The sequence below is a fragment of the Vanessa atalanta genome, chromosome 4, assembly GCF_905147765.1.
Source record: "Vanessa atalanta chromosome 4, ilVanAtal1.2, whole genome shotgun sequence".
Taxonomy (NCBI): domain Eukaryota; kingdom Metazoa; phylum Arthropoda; class Insecta; order Lepidoptera; family Nymphalidae; genus Vanessa; species Vanessa atalanta.
Window position 1 is genome coordinate 11,540,509 of NC_061874.1, and position 17,643 is coordinate 11,558,151.

The 17,643-nt window shown below is 35.4% G+C and overlaps 1 protein-coding gene across 1 annotated transcript; it reads right to left on the reverse strand.

Moving 5' to 3' along the window:
* Positions 1 to 1,249: 1,249 nt before the first annotated feature.
* LOC125063834 lies at positions 1,250 to 17,354 on the reverse strand. The gene is made up of 14 exons (XM_047670484.1): positions 17,074 to 17,354; positions 15,879 to 16,067; positions 15,485 to 15,788; positions 15,095 to 15,353; positions 11,896 to 12,080; positions 10,740 to 10,988; positions 10,406 to 10,603; positions 10,151 to 10,292; positions 9,424 to 9,594; positions 9,172 to 9,323; positions 8,895 to 9,025; positions 8,521 to 8,657; positions 7,633 to 7,761; positions 1,250 to 7,115 (listed from the first exon to the last, which is right to left on the reverse strand). The coding sequence occupies exons 2-14, from the start codon at positions 16,043 to 16,045 to the stop codon at positions 4,666 to 4,668; spliced, it is 4,674 nt and encodes a 1,557-aa protein (XP_047526440.1). The 5' UTR covers positions 16,046 to 16,067; positions 17,074 to 17,354; the 3' UTR covers positions 1,250 to 4,665.
* Between the last annotated feature and the right edge of the window lie 289 nt (positions 17,355 to 17,643).

The following is a 17,643-nucleotide window of genomic DNA, read 5'->3' on the forward strand; positions in this document are numbered from 1 at the left end:
AAATTATCGCCTCATGCGTTCCAGTCAGTACAAAGTTTCGGTAAGTTATTTCGGCCGCGCAGTGACCATGGCAGCTCGCACGGTTAGGTGATTCAGAGGAATTTAAATGTTGTTAAAGTATATAGAATTCAGCTATCACACAGTCGCCGGAGACAATTTTGGTATTGTGTAACCGCAGCTTTATAATACGCTTAAAAACATTACGATTTATATCCATGAGAAGAAAGCACACATATAGATTATAGAGATATTCCTTCTCCTTCACTAGTCTTAGCCACATTAAAGAGCAAATATGTAGAAAATCTTAGCCAACTATTCGCCGTATAAAAATAACTGTTCTAATCTTATTGTACTATTTGATTAATTGATATTTCTTAAAAACTATATTTTAAGATACATTCAATGTTTGTTTTACTGATATCCATATATATATATATATATTTTATATAGGTACTGCACAGATTACGTTTTTTTAAATTCTCAATGGATCTAAATTTGTGATCAGTCAAATTCAGAATTATGTACTTTAATATAGCTTGATATTAGGGCATCAATTGTCATATATTGTTTTGTCTTTTTTATAACTAACTTGAGATAAATAACGACAAATGTAATCGTTAATATAAACTAGTAATATAATGTCCACGTCCATATAACTACAAAACTACTGAGACCGATGCGAAATTGTTTATAAACTCAACCCCCATAAATTATTTAAACATTTTGCTGCCGCCAACATCTATACGCCTGACACTAACAAAACCTATATCTCATCACTTAAAGTCACCACAAATCATAGACAAACGTCTGTAACGTAAAACCAGATCTTAACTTCGATGCTTATTGACTGTGGCTCCTACCTTCACACTTCACGCGGTACGGTGCAACTGGGTTCCGAAGAGGCAGCAAATGTTAACAAATCCTCAGAGGGAGCTGCTAGAGTCCCCCGGGAAGTGCATGAGGTTGTCGCCGCTGCAGCTCGGGGTGGGCGAGGAGGGCGGGTCGAGGGAGGCGCGGGAGGCCGAACTAAAGCTGCTCGAGCTGAGTTCTTCTGGCTCCGCTTCAAATCTCCCGGCTATTCCTGGAATTTGTAATGGATTTTTGCTTAAATTTTGTATACAATACAATCATAAGTTACTTTATTGCTTTTAAAGTTACACGTGTTTTTGTTACAACGTTGTTAATATGTTATAAGATAACATCAAATATTTGGAAAAAAAAAATTGACATTAAATTTTACAAAAAAAAAAAAAGTTTATTCTTTAGTGTTTAATATTAAAACATTCACGAAGGTCTAAAATAACTAACAAAATTACGAATATTTTCTAATGCTTGTGTGTAGTCTGAGGTAATCTTCAAAACTACAGATATAATCATTATCAGAGGGAGGGAATATTCCAAGGTAGCATGTAATCTTTAATTTATCAAAATCGGTACACTCTATCAATATTTATAAAATCTTTAAGTTATTTGTGAACCGCTATATTAGACACTAACAATATTTTCAGGACTTTTTGAAATTACCCTAGAAGAGAAAACGTAGTCTTCCTTCCGTTAATAAGGAATAATACAAATTTAAGGAGGGTAACACCAAACACGGCTAGTGGTAAATAAAACGGCAACGTTGGTTGTTGAAATATTGTTTTTAATTTATCTAAATATCTTTAAACACTCCATAACATTATCAACATACAGTTACAGTGCTGCCAAATCTAAAAATTACATGTAAAATTTTTCTACATCAGAATTCCGAATGCATTACATTATGGAGATAAAATATTTCAAGAACAATAAATTTTGACTTAAAACATTATTGTAAAATTTCAAAAATAAATCTTAATTTTTAGGATTAATAATTCTCAAAAATTTCTAATTAATAATAATCTTAAGCGGTGATTTTAAAATTTTTTTTTTTATTTATTTATTTATCGATTGGACTGTCTTTCATTTTATAACGATGTGGTAGTTGTTTTAGTAATGTTACATTAACACTTACAAGCGAAATATTTCGTGTACTTGAGAAGCGAAAAACTAATAAACGAAAAAAAAATTGTCTATATCACAATTTAAATAAATTAAGGAATCGACTTCAAATTTGGAACTCCTCTAGTTTTGTTTACATGTACGTAATAAATGAGGGACAATCCACTATGATATAAAATGTTGTATATAAAATTGCACTACTGTAAGTTCAATAGATCTTATAATATACGAAAACTATTTCCAAATTTAAAAATACAAGTATAAGTTTATATTATTTATATCATACATATATTAATCAAAAAAATATTTACCATAAAAACAAAAAACAAAAAATAAATTTTAATATTACATAAATTAAGACAATACATAACTGAAAAGAATACTTTTATATAGAACCTTTTGCACTTACAGTAGAGATGGGATTGTAAATTGAATGGATAATTTTACTCACCCGATATTTACTAAAACATTCTTCCAAATATTTCAAGAATTATATCAAGAAGTAAAACCATTAAGGAATTAAGAAGGATATACATATTATCTGTATTAGTTGAAGTCAGTTAAAATATCAAATATTAAGCTATTTTTTTAACAGAATTACTAATGAATATATAATATATTAATAAATACATTACATTTAGTACAAATTGTATTTTATTTTATTAACGGTTTTTTTTAATGTGAAATAGTATTTTCGACTCATCATAACGCAAAAACCTAAACGCCTAATAAGGTATGATGAAGATCATATTGTTTGAAGATTAAATGTAAGGGTCAGCAAAATAATGATTATTTAATGACCTTGATTGTAATAAGGACATTAATGTTATGTTTCTTATTATTGTAACTATTTTATAATATTCTACTAAATTCCATGAGACCATTTATCATATTTTATTTATCCTTAAAGTGTATTTAATTAGATATTAGTTGGGAAACTTAGAAGCTTTATAATATGTTAATAATTTCACCGTCACATTTAGACTTTAATACTTTAAACTAAATACCCATATGAGTCATGGTGTTTTATATTGTACATTATTATTATATAAAATGTGTAAGAATTTATTTATCTTATAAGTACACAAAATCCGAAATAAATTATAGTTTGTAAAATTATTTTTATATTTTTAAACTACGATTTCTTCGAAAATTGGTTTTTGATTTTATACGGATTTATTTTCTGTACAACGAGATTGACATGATGAGGTATAAGCCGTAGATCTAAAATACTAAAAACTAAAATTAGTATTAAACTCGGTGTACAGTGCCTATGATATGTTTTTTAAACAATTATAAAAAGTGCACCTGGTTACCACAAAAAATATGTTACAAATTTCACAATTTTTGGTCATTCATATATTTTTTTTATATAAATAAAATAATAATATAAATTAAACTATATCAATTCAAATAAAATAAATATATACAATGCACCTAAATGTGTTCTAGTAGTAAAAAAATACCCAAAAATAGGTACATAGGTACTTGTCGTCAACTAAATTACATAGAAAAATAAATATTTGTCATGATTCAACATAATATCAAATATATGAATAAAAACATATTAAATAATACTAGTTGCGAACTATTATACAAAAAATTTGTACATCTAGACAGCAAAAGTAATACGGTATTATATACCCAAATAATCGACTTAGTCGTTCGGAACTCTCGACCCAACATTTGATAATAATACTGCAGGTATTGCAGATATTCTGAAAGAAATTCGATTTATCGTGTTTAACATACTTCCGAAAATTGCTGGAAGGACTTGTAAGAATAAAAAATTAATTGTTGCTAAGCTAACTATAAATTAATTTATTGACGGCTCTCCGGCTCTGTACACTCACTCCATGAGTTTAAGTGTCTCGGCAAGTGTGAGCAGCCGGTGTAAGGAGTTTACTTCACTTATTAGTGTGCCTGCACCTTTATTTAAGAACCTCTATTATACTTTATAAATAATAACTAAAATAGAAGAAGACGAATACGTATCGTGAATATATTGTCCCAATAGTGAATATCGTTACATACTCTAGAGATTCTATGCGCATAAAAAATCATGGACAGCAATTATTTGCTAGGTAGCGTAGTTTTTGTCTTTACTGGCCTCGATGTTTCAGTGAGAACGCACCGCTCCACGAAGAAAAAGATTTGACTAAAACTAAATTATCTAAATAAATTAATCAAAATAAGTACTAAAAGAGCACTGAACTGAAGTTAATAAAGTCGATTTCTTTATAAGACGAATTTATTTAAAACAACATTTTAATAAACACCCATGTCAAAGTGAGTTATTGAAATTTTCTAATATTATTCTACAACCTTTTTATGTTTAAAATAAATAAATTCATCTTAAAAAGATATCTTTTCGATAAGATTTTTTATAATTTTTCCTACATTTTTTTATTTTTTATTTTAATTTTTTATTCATAGAATGGTTACATCACACCGCTAATTCTTGACAATAATAAAGAAGCGACTTAATGCAAGAACTATCAGTAATGTAAACCACACATTTCATAATCACGTAAAGATTTTTTTTTGTATTTTATCTGTGCTTATCCACTTCAAATTTGCTTTGCTTAACTACAATCACAACAGCTGTGAAAAATTCATCTAATAACTTTATAAACATAGCCTATTTTAATAATGAAGCTCAAATTATGAACACTTTTCGAATTATTTCTTCTTTCTACGTGCTTTTTTAGACTTAGATTGCTTTGTCAATTGCAAACTAGCATTAGAAGCTTCGAAATTTTTCTTTTCCTCTTTGTCGCTATCAGTAGATAATACGGGAGAGGCGATATCATCGTCAGACGATTTTTCTAGGTCATCTTTATCTATCTTCGCTTCATCTTCTAATTTAACTTCCTGTGAAGTTATCTTGTCGCTTTCAACAACACTGAATCCTTTCTCTTTTCGAATGGGGACTTTTTCTATATCTATTAAGTTAAATGAACTAGATTCAATAGCTCTAGTCGTGGTTTCTTTAATGGATGACAATATATCGTCTATATTGATTTTGCATATAGGGCTAGTTATTTTCGGATCATTAACTTCTAGAAGACTATCTTGCATTACTTCGAGTTTAAAATTATCTAAGCCAAAATCCAAGGTTTCTAAAGGAGGTAGATCATGAGAAACTGCATGGTGTTCTTCAACAAAATTAAGTTCAGAAGGTGCATCACATTCTGCTACCATTATATCCGTTCGTTTACACAGCTCGATCAACTTCTCTTGTAATGATACTTCTGATTTTTTATTTTGTTCTAAAATCGTTGCTTCATCCTTCGGATAATCTTTTTCCACACATTCCAGATTAATTTTAACTTCTTCGATCTTTCGTGTAGTTTTAGAAGCAGCTATAGAACTCCATGACTTTATGGGTTTTTCAACTTTCTCGATATCATGACTTTTCTTTTCTGATAGTTGAGGAGATTTCTTATTCGGTTTATTTGCTCTGGTTATTTGAATTTCAGGAAAATCATCTTCAGTTGTGTTAATCACATAAACTTCTTTTTCTTCATTTTCATTTTTTTCTTTTTTACGACCATCTAGTTTTGGTGAAGATGACTTACTTTTGACGGATTTTGATGACTCTGTAGACAGTGATGTACCGGGTTTGGGTTCACAAACTTGTATCTTTTCTGGTAACAATATTTCCTTGTTTTTAGAATCCTTAACAATTTCTTTTGTTTTACTATTAGAAACTGACTGCAGGCAAAGTGTAGTATCAGATACTAAGTCATCGGTACTTTCACTGCTTCTGTTTTTGGTAGCAATGGCAAGAGAAGCATCTTTCTCAAATTGATTTTCAGTTGATTTAATTTCTTCAAAATTATCTTTTCTTTCAGGAGTTCGGCTTTTGGATGACCTTTGCTTCCTGAGCTTTGATGAATAAGATAATTCAACGTCTTCTATAGGCGCAGAAATTGAGACTAAATCATCACTTGCTATCTGTTGTTTGTCTTCGATCGCATGTATTTCAATAAAACTATCCTCGTCTTCCTTAGCTAGTTGTTCTTCAGTCTTCTTCGCTTTACGACTTCGCTTTGATTTCGCTTTTACTTCATCTATTTTACTGTCGCTTGCTAAACGTGGTCTGTCTTTGCTCGAAGCCCCTTTCTTATCCGGCTCACTTAAAAGCATATCCCACGCTTGTTCCTCTGTCTTTATTTCATTTACATCCGAATCAAGAATTGCATGTTTAGACGATTCTTTGCTAGTATTTTTAGTTATTGCAGAAAAATTTAACTTTTCTTTCTCTTCAGCAGCATAATTTTTAATACTTTCGTTTATTGGTTTCGGATCTTTCATGTCTTTACGTGGTTTAATATCTTTTGACATAGAAAGTTCTCTAGGTTTCTGATCAAGTTTCAGAGGTTCTTTTTCTTTTTTAGGCAAATCAATATCTCTATCTCCTAAGCTTCCAGCCGATTTAATATCATCCGATATTTTATTCTTAAGACTAATTTCACTAGCGGCACTATCGTTATCTTTAACATTAACCGATTTGGTGGGGGGAGATTTCTTAACTCTAGGTCGAGCCGCCGGCTGAATATCATCCGACGGTCGACTCGGTTTTGGCAGTGATTTATTTTTATCCTTTCTCTCCGTCTCGACAGCAGCCGAGGCACTATCACACGCACTATCACACTTCACATTCCCTCCACACTCAAGATCTCTATTTACAAGTATTTCCTTAAAGTCTAAATTAGGTCTATCCGATTCGACGGCGTCCAGCTCCGGCTCGCTGGTCACCGGGACCTCATCGTAGGAGTCGCGGCCGAGGGAGACGGTCAACTGTGCCGGGATGACGACGTCCGTGTTGAGCGGCAAGGGCTCGTCGTCGGGGGACAGCTCGCGCGGCGACACGGTCTCCACGGGGATGGTGGTGGAGCGCGGCAGCGGGCGCGCGGCGAGGTGCGTCGCGAGCGGCAGCGGCGCGGGCGCGCGCAGCACGGGGCGGAACGCGGCCTCGTCGTCGTTGCAGCGCGTGTGCGCGTCGGCGTCCAGCGGCGGCGCGCGCGGCGTGCGAGGCGGCGCCACCACCGTGCCCTGCGGCGCCACGGCGCGCTCCACGGCGCCTCCCCCCGCAAGCGACTCCGAGCGCCCCTCTCGCGGCAGCCCTATACCAAACCGAAGGCGACCACGTTAGTCTACGGATTTAGAAATAAGCGATGTAGTGGACGAGTTAATTCGAAAGCCAAGAGGGGGTGTCGCCGGGCGCCTTTGGCTTCGGTATAGAGCTGGCCGTGCCGGGGAGAGGACGCGTGCCGGTGGGGACGCGTCCTCTCGATTCGAATGTTAATTAAGCGTTCTTCGGTCACCTCTCCACTTGCGATGCTTCACTCTTGTGCACTACACCATTTTTTCACAAATGTGATGTGATGACGTGGCAGACGGATACGCAAAGAAAAACCCGTCAGAATTAGCGCGTTTTAATATATTTTAAGCAGTTGTTATAACATTAAAAAATTACGGAACATTATTAATTGATGAAACTTATTTATGTATATAATACATACTTACCTGAACTCAAACAATATTTTATTTTGAATAATCCCGTCACCGACCAATAAAACGAATTCGATTATAAACTTCAGATAAAAACATTCATGCAAGGAAATGACAACATTTACATACCATGGTCCTCTTTCATAGCCTCTGCGAGATCTTCTTTGAGCTGGACATCGCAAACGGAAGTAGTACGCCCGGTTTCCGCTAAAAGGGACTTGCGACGAAAACTATCGGAAGGGGAGTGTTCGAGTGAACCTACAAACATACATTGCTAATTTTAATAACGTTTATATTTCAATTTAAACGGCCACATTTAGATTTCAAATAAAATAATGTATTTGAACTATTAGTTTAACGAATAGTAGAGTTTAGAAAGCAGTGAACTGAACAAGCATTACTAATTAATAGCTATATTCATTCACTATATATCTTAGGACTAAAACCAAAAACACTCAGTTTACTTTAAAGCAACGCCAATGATATATCTGCAATTTTTTTTCTATAATCACGAAAACATACTTTAAGTATTTGTAGCAATGTTTAATAAACTAAGACATTCTCCCGACTGACTGATAATTCTTACAAGTTTTAGCCATTACTCAGACAGAAAAAGTACAGTCATACTAAAGTGTACTAACACGACGCAGCGAGCCACCGTGGTATACTCACTTGAGACTAAATTAAGACCAAGACAACACGCCGCGTGCGCAGCGACGACAGTATCCTCGCGCACGTCGTGACGCTACAGCTAAAGCTTACTTACTCGACTTTAGGGTAAGAACGACTCATAGCGAGATGCGTGCGCAGTAACTATAGTTGTGTTTATATCTCGCTGCCCACAAGGTAATAAAACATGGATACCATAGACATATCGTGCGGTCCGCGAGCTATCGATAAATGTGTGTGTGACCGATAGCAAATGACATCATAAAAAGGCATCACTAAGGCGTTAAATGACCCTGCGGGCGCGAGCGTCCGGCCCTACTCGAGACATACAGGCGGGGAGGTACTGACTGGCGGAGCCGGAGTCGATGAGCACGGGCACGACGGGGCGCACGCCGGGCATGTTGACGGGGTTGGAGCGCGCCGCGCCGCGCGCCGCGCTCGTGTCCACCTCCACCGCCTCCGCCTCCGACAGCGACGAGTTCGACCTGAGCGACACATCGAATTCTCATTGATTGTTCCTCTGTCGTTCATCTCAAAACCTGGCATTTATTATTTTAATTTTCTCGACGGTGGCAAAGTTACAGCCACATAGCGAACATAGGGACTTAAGATTTCGTAGATTAGGAAATTACGTTGCGACCAAGGTAACCGAGCCAAAGAAGGTATAGATATAGAATAGGTATAGGGAAGGAATGAGTACATATTACTTTAAAAATAATTACCCAGTGCTGTTGTAAGTTTTGAAAACGAACTGAGGCCCCATCCACAGGCGGCGGTGCGGGCCCGCGTGCGTCACGATCTCCACTTGCGACAGCCAGCGCTCCTCCTCGCTCATGCACATGTCCGCGCATCTCTGAAGGCAAAGGACGCGACATTAATATAAATTACCTCATACGTTATTATTTGCGTAGGTTCACTTAATTTTAGAATACTATTGGAGTGCGTTATTAATAATTATTAATGTATATGAAAACTTTGAATTCAGAGCTACATCCTTACCCGACAGCTCAATGGCTGTAGCAGAGGATTAGAAGGCGGCAAAGGCGCTAACAAGTCGGCGGCGGCGGGTGGTCGTTGAAGCGGCCACTGAGCCACCGGCTCCACTTCCAATTCAATGGGAGACTCATCGCATATCTTCTCTTTCGGGACACCTGATTGAAGTAACTCACATTTAAAGATTACTGCTTTATTTAAAATTCAAGTTACACATTCCGATGCTGAAGGAATCGGTAAGTGTCGGCATGTGCTCACCGCGCGCGGGGCGGGGGTGCAGCGCGAGGTGCAGCAGCGCGCCGCTGGCCGCCACGAGGTAGAGCGGCACGGACGCGGCGCGGCCCGCGGCGCCGCTCACGCCGAAGCACGCGCGCGCCAGCAGCGGCGCCGCGCCGCTCTCCTCCGACAGCGACGACAGCCGCTGGCGACCTGCGACCAACGCGCACAATCACTCCAGTGACCGGCCTTAATGTTGTGGTTTGAACGGCTCCGACCAATTAAAGTATATTTAGGTTTACACACGAACTTGTCCACAATTATATCATATCTCCTGCCACCACCCCAGCCACCTTTATACAAAGTTACGATAATTATTGCCATAATATAATAAGTTATGATAAGATTTTTTTATATTAAATTTAATTCACCAAATGGTTTGATACATGGCACACACTTTTCGTGCTAGTAATAATAAAATGTAGTAAACAACCTTTTTTTGTTTTAATTAATAGACTGAAATACAAGCTCCTTAAAAAAAATTATTTTAAATTCAACATCCTTTGTAGAAATATTCTATACCACAGATATTCTGTTAGTATTAGCAGTTAACTGGTTCAGTTTTATTATGTGTATTAAACAAAAGCGACTCTAATTATTTGGTTCTTATGGCCCACAAAATTGATTAAATCTTATGGACCTTTTTGTTTAATCTGATTATAACGATCAAACCATAACAATTATATTTATTGAATTAGAGACCACTCACCGGAGCTGGTACGTGTGATGGTGTGTGTGGGCAGGTTGTGTGTGGGTCGCAGCTGCGCAAGCGGGGTGCTGGTGTACGGCAGCGGGTAGGGAGGCAGGCGCGGGTTGGGGAACCAAGCTCCCGGGCCGGAACCCTCGCACACCTGAGAGACAGACGTCGCTTTATATTACCTGCCCACTTAATACTACATTACATTCAAACTCGACAATTTGATGCGTGTGTGTGCGCACGTGAGGCGCGCCGGGCGGCACTCACCGGGCTGTGCGCGCAGGGCGCGGCGTGTATGGGCAGGCCGGCGGAGCGGTGGAAGCGCGACAGGCGGTTGACGACGCGCGGCTGTGTGTGTGTGCGCACGCCGCACGCGCCGCCGTACGGGCTCACGGCGAACACGTGCGTGGTGCCGCGCAGGGTGGACACCGCCGCCCAGCGGGAGTCGCCCGATATCGCTATGTCCTAAGTTAAAGACGATACAAATAACATTAAATCTCTTATTTTCTTATTCATTTCTAATATAATTTTCAAATTATCATTTTTAGGAAAATAATTCGCTTAATCAATCTTAATAAAAAAAATTCGCTTAAATACTGACCTGCACTTTAGCCGTTGTGTCACCCCTGTGCAAAATATATAAATGATGCACAGACGCAAGACTGGGTCCACACGGATGGGGATTGATACGGAACACGTGGAAGTCGTGCCCGCGACGATCGGCGGTCACCAAAAGCATGCCACTCGGATCAAACTTTAGTGCTATTATGGCTTCCGAGTGAGCTATGAAGTGAGCAACGATGGGGTCGCAGGGATCCTCGCAGTCTTGGCTATCTTCATCTTCATTGCCCTAAATCATTGGTATAAATATTAAAACCTTATGACAGATATTATTTTTTATTGTACAAAACAATGTATAAAAAAATATGTAATAAATAAATAAAACTGACACACTGAATTTACTGAAATTAAGGTAATAATAGTAATTAAGTTCAGTCAATAGCAATTTATTTCAGACAAACTTAGAATTAGACAGAATATAATAAGAATAGAAGTACTGTAATTAACATAAACGTTAATTAATTTGGAATTATTACTCGACTTAACGATTATTATTTAGGATGATGTATGATCTATCTATGGCTGAGGGATTTCGATACTCATATTATGATTATTTTATTCATAACACATGGTTTGTTATTAATTAAAAGGACTTTAATAACTAAATTAAATACAATTGATAAATTCATACCAATATGATTTATACTTAAAAAAAAATTACACAGGCAGCCAAAGACTTCTTACGTTAAGGAGAAACTTTTGGAACATATTTCAGATAATATAATCCTCCACTAATGCGTTGCTAAATTGCGGACTTTATTACTTAATTTTTATCCAATTACAACATATGGCCTTCTTAAATTTCAAACCAATATTCAAATAATCGCAATGAGCTGCAGTCGCACTTCCGACACGAATCAATAGCAGTTACCTAGTGTTCTATTATCACCAGAATAAGAGATCCAGTAATATTTCTTTTTTGTCATGTACCAAAATATGCTATACAAGTTTTATGACAAAACTAGTAATAAAATAGATGTAAAAAAGCGTAAAATATGAATACCTAATAATAATGAGTATAGTTAATCTGAAGAGAAGTTGTATTTTAAAATAAGCTGGTCGCTAACGCCCGCGAGCACGTGACCGCGCGGAGCAGCCAGTCCCCAATAATGTAAAGTTAAGCATAGAGCTGGCACCTCGATATCGAGTATAGTGACGACGCCCGGCTGCTGCAGGTCTGCGTGCGGCGGCGACGGCGACTGCGACGTGCTGCGGCCGCCGGCCAGGCTGTGCGCCACGCTCTCGCCGAGCCCCCGCAGGCCCTTGCTCAGGGATTTTGCCGCGTGCAGAACCGTCGCCGTGTAACTTGTCACACCTTCACCTGGATATGACGTTTACTGTTTAACATATTATGCAAACTAAAGAGATTTTAAATAATGTAGCAACTGTAATAACTTAACAACAAACAAGGCTCCACAGAACCCTTATAAATTGTTGAGGCGATTTCATTTCAATTAAGCGGCTTTAGTCGTTCTACACACGTCGAAATAACGGATTCTAAAAGAAATTAAATCAATAAGCTACCACAAATTCATAATGTGGATTCATATTAGACGACACGAAGTGGGCAAATACATGTCATATAGAAATTTTAATAAAATAACTATTTTTTTTTTGCTGCCTTTACTTTTAATCATCTCACCCACACTATGACGTCTTGTAAGCACGAGCGTCACTCTTGCTAATGCACGCCAATAATTCGAAAAAGTGGGGGGGGCGCGTCTTCCCGAGTCAATGAATGAATGCTTGAGGCTTAGGGATATATGAAATATGTTAAGGTAACCTTTAAAAAGACATCGAAATAATGAGAGACAAACGAAATTTCCTAATGAAACTTACAATACAAAGGCAATAGTATTTATACAACACAATACAAAGACAATATAATACATAATTATACAATATAACATAATATTCTTAGTTACATGTTCCCAGTAGTAATATACCATTTTAAATATTTATATTTTATTAATAAGTTATAAAACGTCGAAGTTAATTAAATTTATTGCATTGTAACAAAAAATGCAGCGCAATGCAATCAGTTTAAGGTCATACGAAGCTATTAGCCTCTATACACAATCGATAAAGACAAAGGAAACGTGTTTGTATAAATATATTTTCTGTGAAATGCAACGGATTAATTTAATAAATATTGTCTATTTTTTTTTTGTGATATGATCGCCGTAACTGACAAACTTGCTATAACAATCGCAGGTTCAATTCGCGCTCATAATGATATACCATAATGACTCTCGTCCAAGTGTCCAAAAAGGAAGTAGCTTATATAATTATTATTATTATAAAATATGACAACGAAACAGTTTTTTATACATTATCTATAATGATTATACAAAACATGATACGAAAAAAGAGATATTGCATTATGCAACAATGTCTGTATTTATTATTTAATATATTATAACACTTTCTAGAACAACAGACTATAGGCGTCATAGCAATTACGTAGCGTACTGTCTCTCAAAGTGTTCGTATCATTAAAACGTTTATTATTGACGCTTGAAACAGTTTTTAACATAATTATTAAAATCGGAAAGTATAAGGATATGACTTATTCAATTAATTTCGTTCAGATTCGATTGGTTGGGTTGCAAACAACAATAAATAATCTGCATTTCTTTGTTTCAGTTTGAAATATGAGTGGACAAGTGAACATCTTAACACCAATGGTTCGCAGTACGGTGTTCTTTGACGTTGGTTTATATTTCTTGCAATACCAATGTGTATGGGTTAAGATTCATATAAACATTTGATCATGAGATATCTCTATGCAAAATATTATGTCATTTCTTTGAAATTAAAACTTTAACTTCTATAATATAAAATAGGGTAACCACTATTAATTTAATTTTAAAAAATACATCTCGTTACAAATTATTGCATGTACAATATACAAGGGACAGTCAAATCAAGATTTCGGAATTAAATTGCAATTTCATCACAAATGATTCAACGTTTTGAACAATTTAACCTTTAAATGTTAAAATGTACCCGACCAGAAAAACAAAAACACTACGGTGCAAAATTGTAGTCGTTTAATCATGAACAACTACTGCAGGTAAGGCGGTTGTTATAAATGAGACAAAACTTAATTTATTCTGTACATGTGTATCGAAAAAATATATTGCAGGTAACAGGTGAGTTAACAACATTAAAACGTGCAGGTCCACGAATAAATCTCGTCTTGTCATATCATTGAACGCTTGACTGACCCATCTAAACAAATTAACGACGTCAACACGAGCATTGAACGGATTTGACATAAGTTTTTCGAATAAAGACGAAAAAATATTTAACGGTTAGAACGGTGCCCAATATTTGAAATAAGAAGTAATAAATTTACTTCTTATTGTTGACTATGATTATATATGATTATTATATCAAACGACTTGATACATCGATCACACACACCAAGAAATCTTGTCTGATCTATCTCGGGTTGTAATTAGTATATTAAAGAAAGGTCAGCTTACCAATATAACCGAGTCAATGTTATAATGACAATATCCTTCAACTAGTTTATACAACCAATCGTATAAATGCTGATGCTGTTTATTACTGTTAATAAGTTCATAAAATAATTTCACATACAAAAAAAAACACTAATCAGTTTACATGTACATAAAAATTTAATCTCATCATGTTTATTACTAGTTTAGAAAATCTCACGAATTTGTAACTTTTTCCGAGTCATGATAAATAATTCATTATATTTAGTGAATATTATTTAATCGTTTTTTCCTTACTGACTGTCTACGCACAGCCAATAAGACTTAGTCTAGAAAGCTGAAATTTGCGACATAGGTTATATTTATAATAGCCCGTCACAATTTTTGTTTAATAAATTTCAATGTTAAGAGAAGGAAATGTACAGGGATTTTTTTATGAATTTTACTCATCTTACTTAAATTATCATTAATTTAAATGATGAATGTACTTACTTAATTAGCTAATTAAGAATTAATAGTTTTTTAAGATGACCAAGTCATAAATGGAGTCTAGAAATTTGTTCAAGTTGTTAACTAAGTGACAATAATGTGTATTCATTAACTGAATTGTATTATATTGTAAATGAGTGCTGACTGCTCGTCTTGATATATTTTTTTATGTTTATAAATGTAGTATAATTAAATTTTATGTAAAAGGTTTGTGTACTTTTTCTTTTGCTTCTGTCATACTTATGAACAAATATCATTACAAAAAGTAATTTTATTTGTTAATAATTTTATTTGTAAGGATAACAACTTACTTGAAATTGATCTATGTATGTGAATAAATATAAATAAAAGTTTAAGTGGACTACAACTCAAAACTTACTTTCACACCCCCCACTGCTGCGCTTGGAAGGGTTGAGCTTCTTGTCGGCGTAGGCCAACCAGCGGTCGCCCAGAGCCAGTGGGTTGTTGGGCGCGGTGCCGCCCAGCGGGCACGGGCACGGGTAACACGTGGTCACGGCCAGCCGGTCCTCCAGCGTCGCCGCGTCGAACACCGCGAAGCGCTCCGAGAACGACACCACAACGGAGCGCTTGTTGGCCAGCACATCCAGTATGGGGTTTTTGAATTTTATGCTCTTCACCTGTTGAAGTTATACAAAATTAATGTACATGTCATTATACGAAAGTCGATTGGTTGATGTGGTAAGTACACATTAATATTTAATTTAAAGAATTATTTGCTTTTATGTACACGGTTAGAATATCAATATACCTGCTCTCCTCCTCTTATAGAAATGAAGCTCAAGGAGCAAAACGCAGGTCCCGGGCTAGCGGAGTCACATAATGCAATAAGGGGCCGTTTCGACGCGAAGCAGTCGCCGTGCTGCGGAGTGGGCAGTATACGGAGCACCCTCACTGTGCCTTGCCTCCATGACAAAACCTCTTGAGCCTCCCCAGTGGGAGGTATCAGCCACACTTGTACCCCAGACCCATAGCCAAGAATTAAGAGTAACGGTGGCACATCATTGTCACTGTCTCCTTCGGGTGTAGGCTCATTTATATCTGCTGTTTCGAACCTGTGTTTATAAAATAAAATATTTATAAAATAAAATATACATGAAAAAAGGTTTTTCAGTCACTAAAAACATGGTAAATTAATTATTTACCTCGCCCACTGTATAACGTCCTTAGGATCAACAGTGGATGAAGAAGAAAGTGTAACGTCATTAATGAAGCCGGACACTGCATCAATGATGCTACGATCACTCGGAGGCTGCGAGGGCACGGTTAGCGGCCCGCCAGAGCGAGCGTGCCGCGGCGACTCCGCTGACATGATGTTTTTTTAAAATTGACTTCTAAAAAAAAAATTTCACAAACAAATTTAACATGACTGTACTACCTAACATTTAATAGAAATTATATATTTATGTCACATCAATTTATATGAAAAAGTATTTATGTAAAACATAGTAAATGTAGTCAACACGTGAAAATCATTATCTATTATATTTGTTGTTTTTATCAGTAACTATATCAAGTTAAAGATAAATAAATGTAAACAACTAATTTGTGAGATAAGAACTAAATAACAAACCCTTTTTTTTGTTAACAGTCAAAGGAAAAATATTGTGAGTAATAATCAATACTTTTATTCATTTGCATATGTATTAATTATATATATGAATTTTCATATCCCTATTTATTGAAGAAATAAAAAAAAATACAATCTGATTATAATCACACTAGCATTTACAACATCAAATATCAAAGTACAAGGATAATAGAATAAAATAAAAATATTAGTTATTTATAATATAATACTTAACTTGGAATACACTTTTAATTACTGCTATAACTTTGATAGAAATTAATTGTATATAAAGGTAGTCCAAAATTATATTATTATAGAATTAATAAGGTAGTTGTGTAAAATGTATAGTTGTGTCAAAAAAACAATATACAGCACAAGAATCTCTTCTATTTTCAAAATTAGGATCATTATAGCCCAAGTAAATAAATAAATTATCCATTTATTACATAATATAACAAAAACAAAACACTGTCAAATTTGTATTGATTACATAATTTGAGAAAATAAACAATGTCATTACAATCATTTTCATATTTTGAATTCATTTCGCAAAGATATTGAGACAGCTGTTAATGTTGTAATAGATTTGCTATGCACGTATGTAGGCGTATGCTGAATGCTCAATACAAAATAATTTGTGTGCAAACCTTAGGGACCGAGGACAAAGGAAATCGATGCAAGTCGAACCTTTAAAAACTAAAATAAATGGCCTTATTCGTAAGATTGGATTGTTAGTTACTATTTCTACGTATATAAAATACAAAACTTACCTGGATTATAAAAATAATTCTCATTTTAATTCCATATCTGAAAATGGTGCAATTGCGTCGTTTTTACTGGCAGTCGAAAACAATGACGTCACAACGATTTAAAAAATTAAAGTAGCACTCACTCAAACACTCTTTTTAATTCGTTTTACAAAATGCTTTTTAGTAAAATTATGATTCGAAAATAAAAATATAATTAAAATACGAAACACAACAACATACAACAGATGTTTTGAACTTTTGAATGACAATTACACGCACAATGAACATCTACTGGTTTAGTTACATGTGTGTGTAAAATATATAAAGAAATCAAGAAGAAATAGAAATCGAACGATATAATTGTGACTGTGTGCGCAGTATACCAATAGATAGTCAAAACATAAAACATTAGTGTATTTATAGCACACTTACACAAGTATTCAATGTCATTCGATAATTCAATATTGCCACTACAATATATTCTACAACAAAAAGGCACTGCATGCAATATTATTATTTAATAAAATTATAATATAACATATCATACGTATTAAAATATGTTTTTTTTTTGTTTGAGTTTTGTCTCAATTT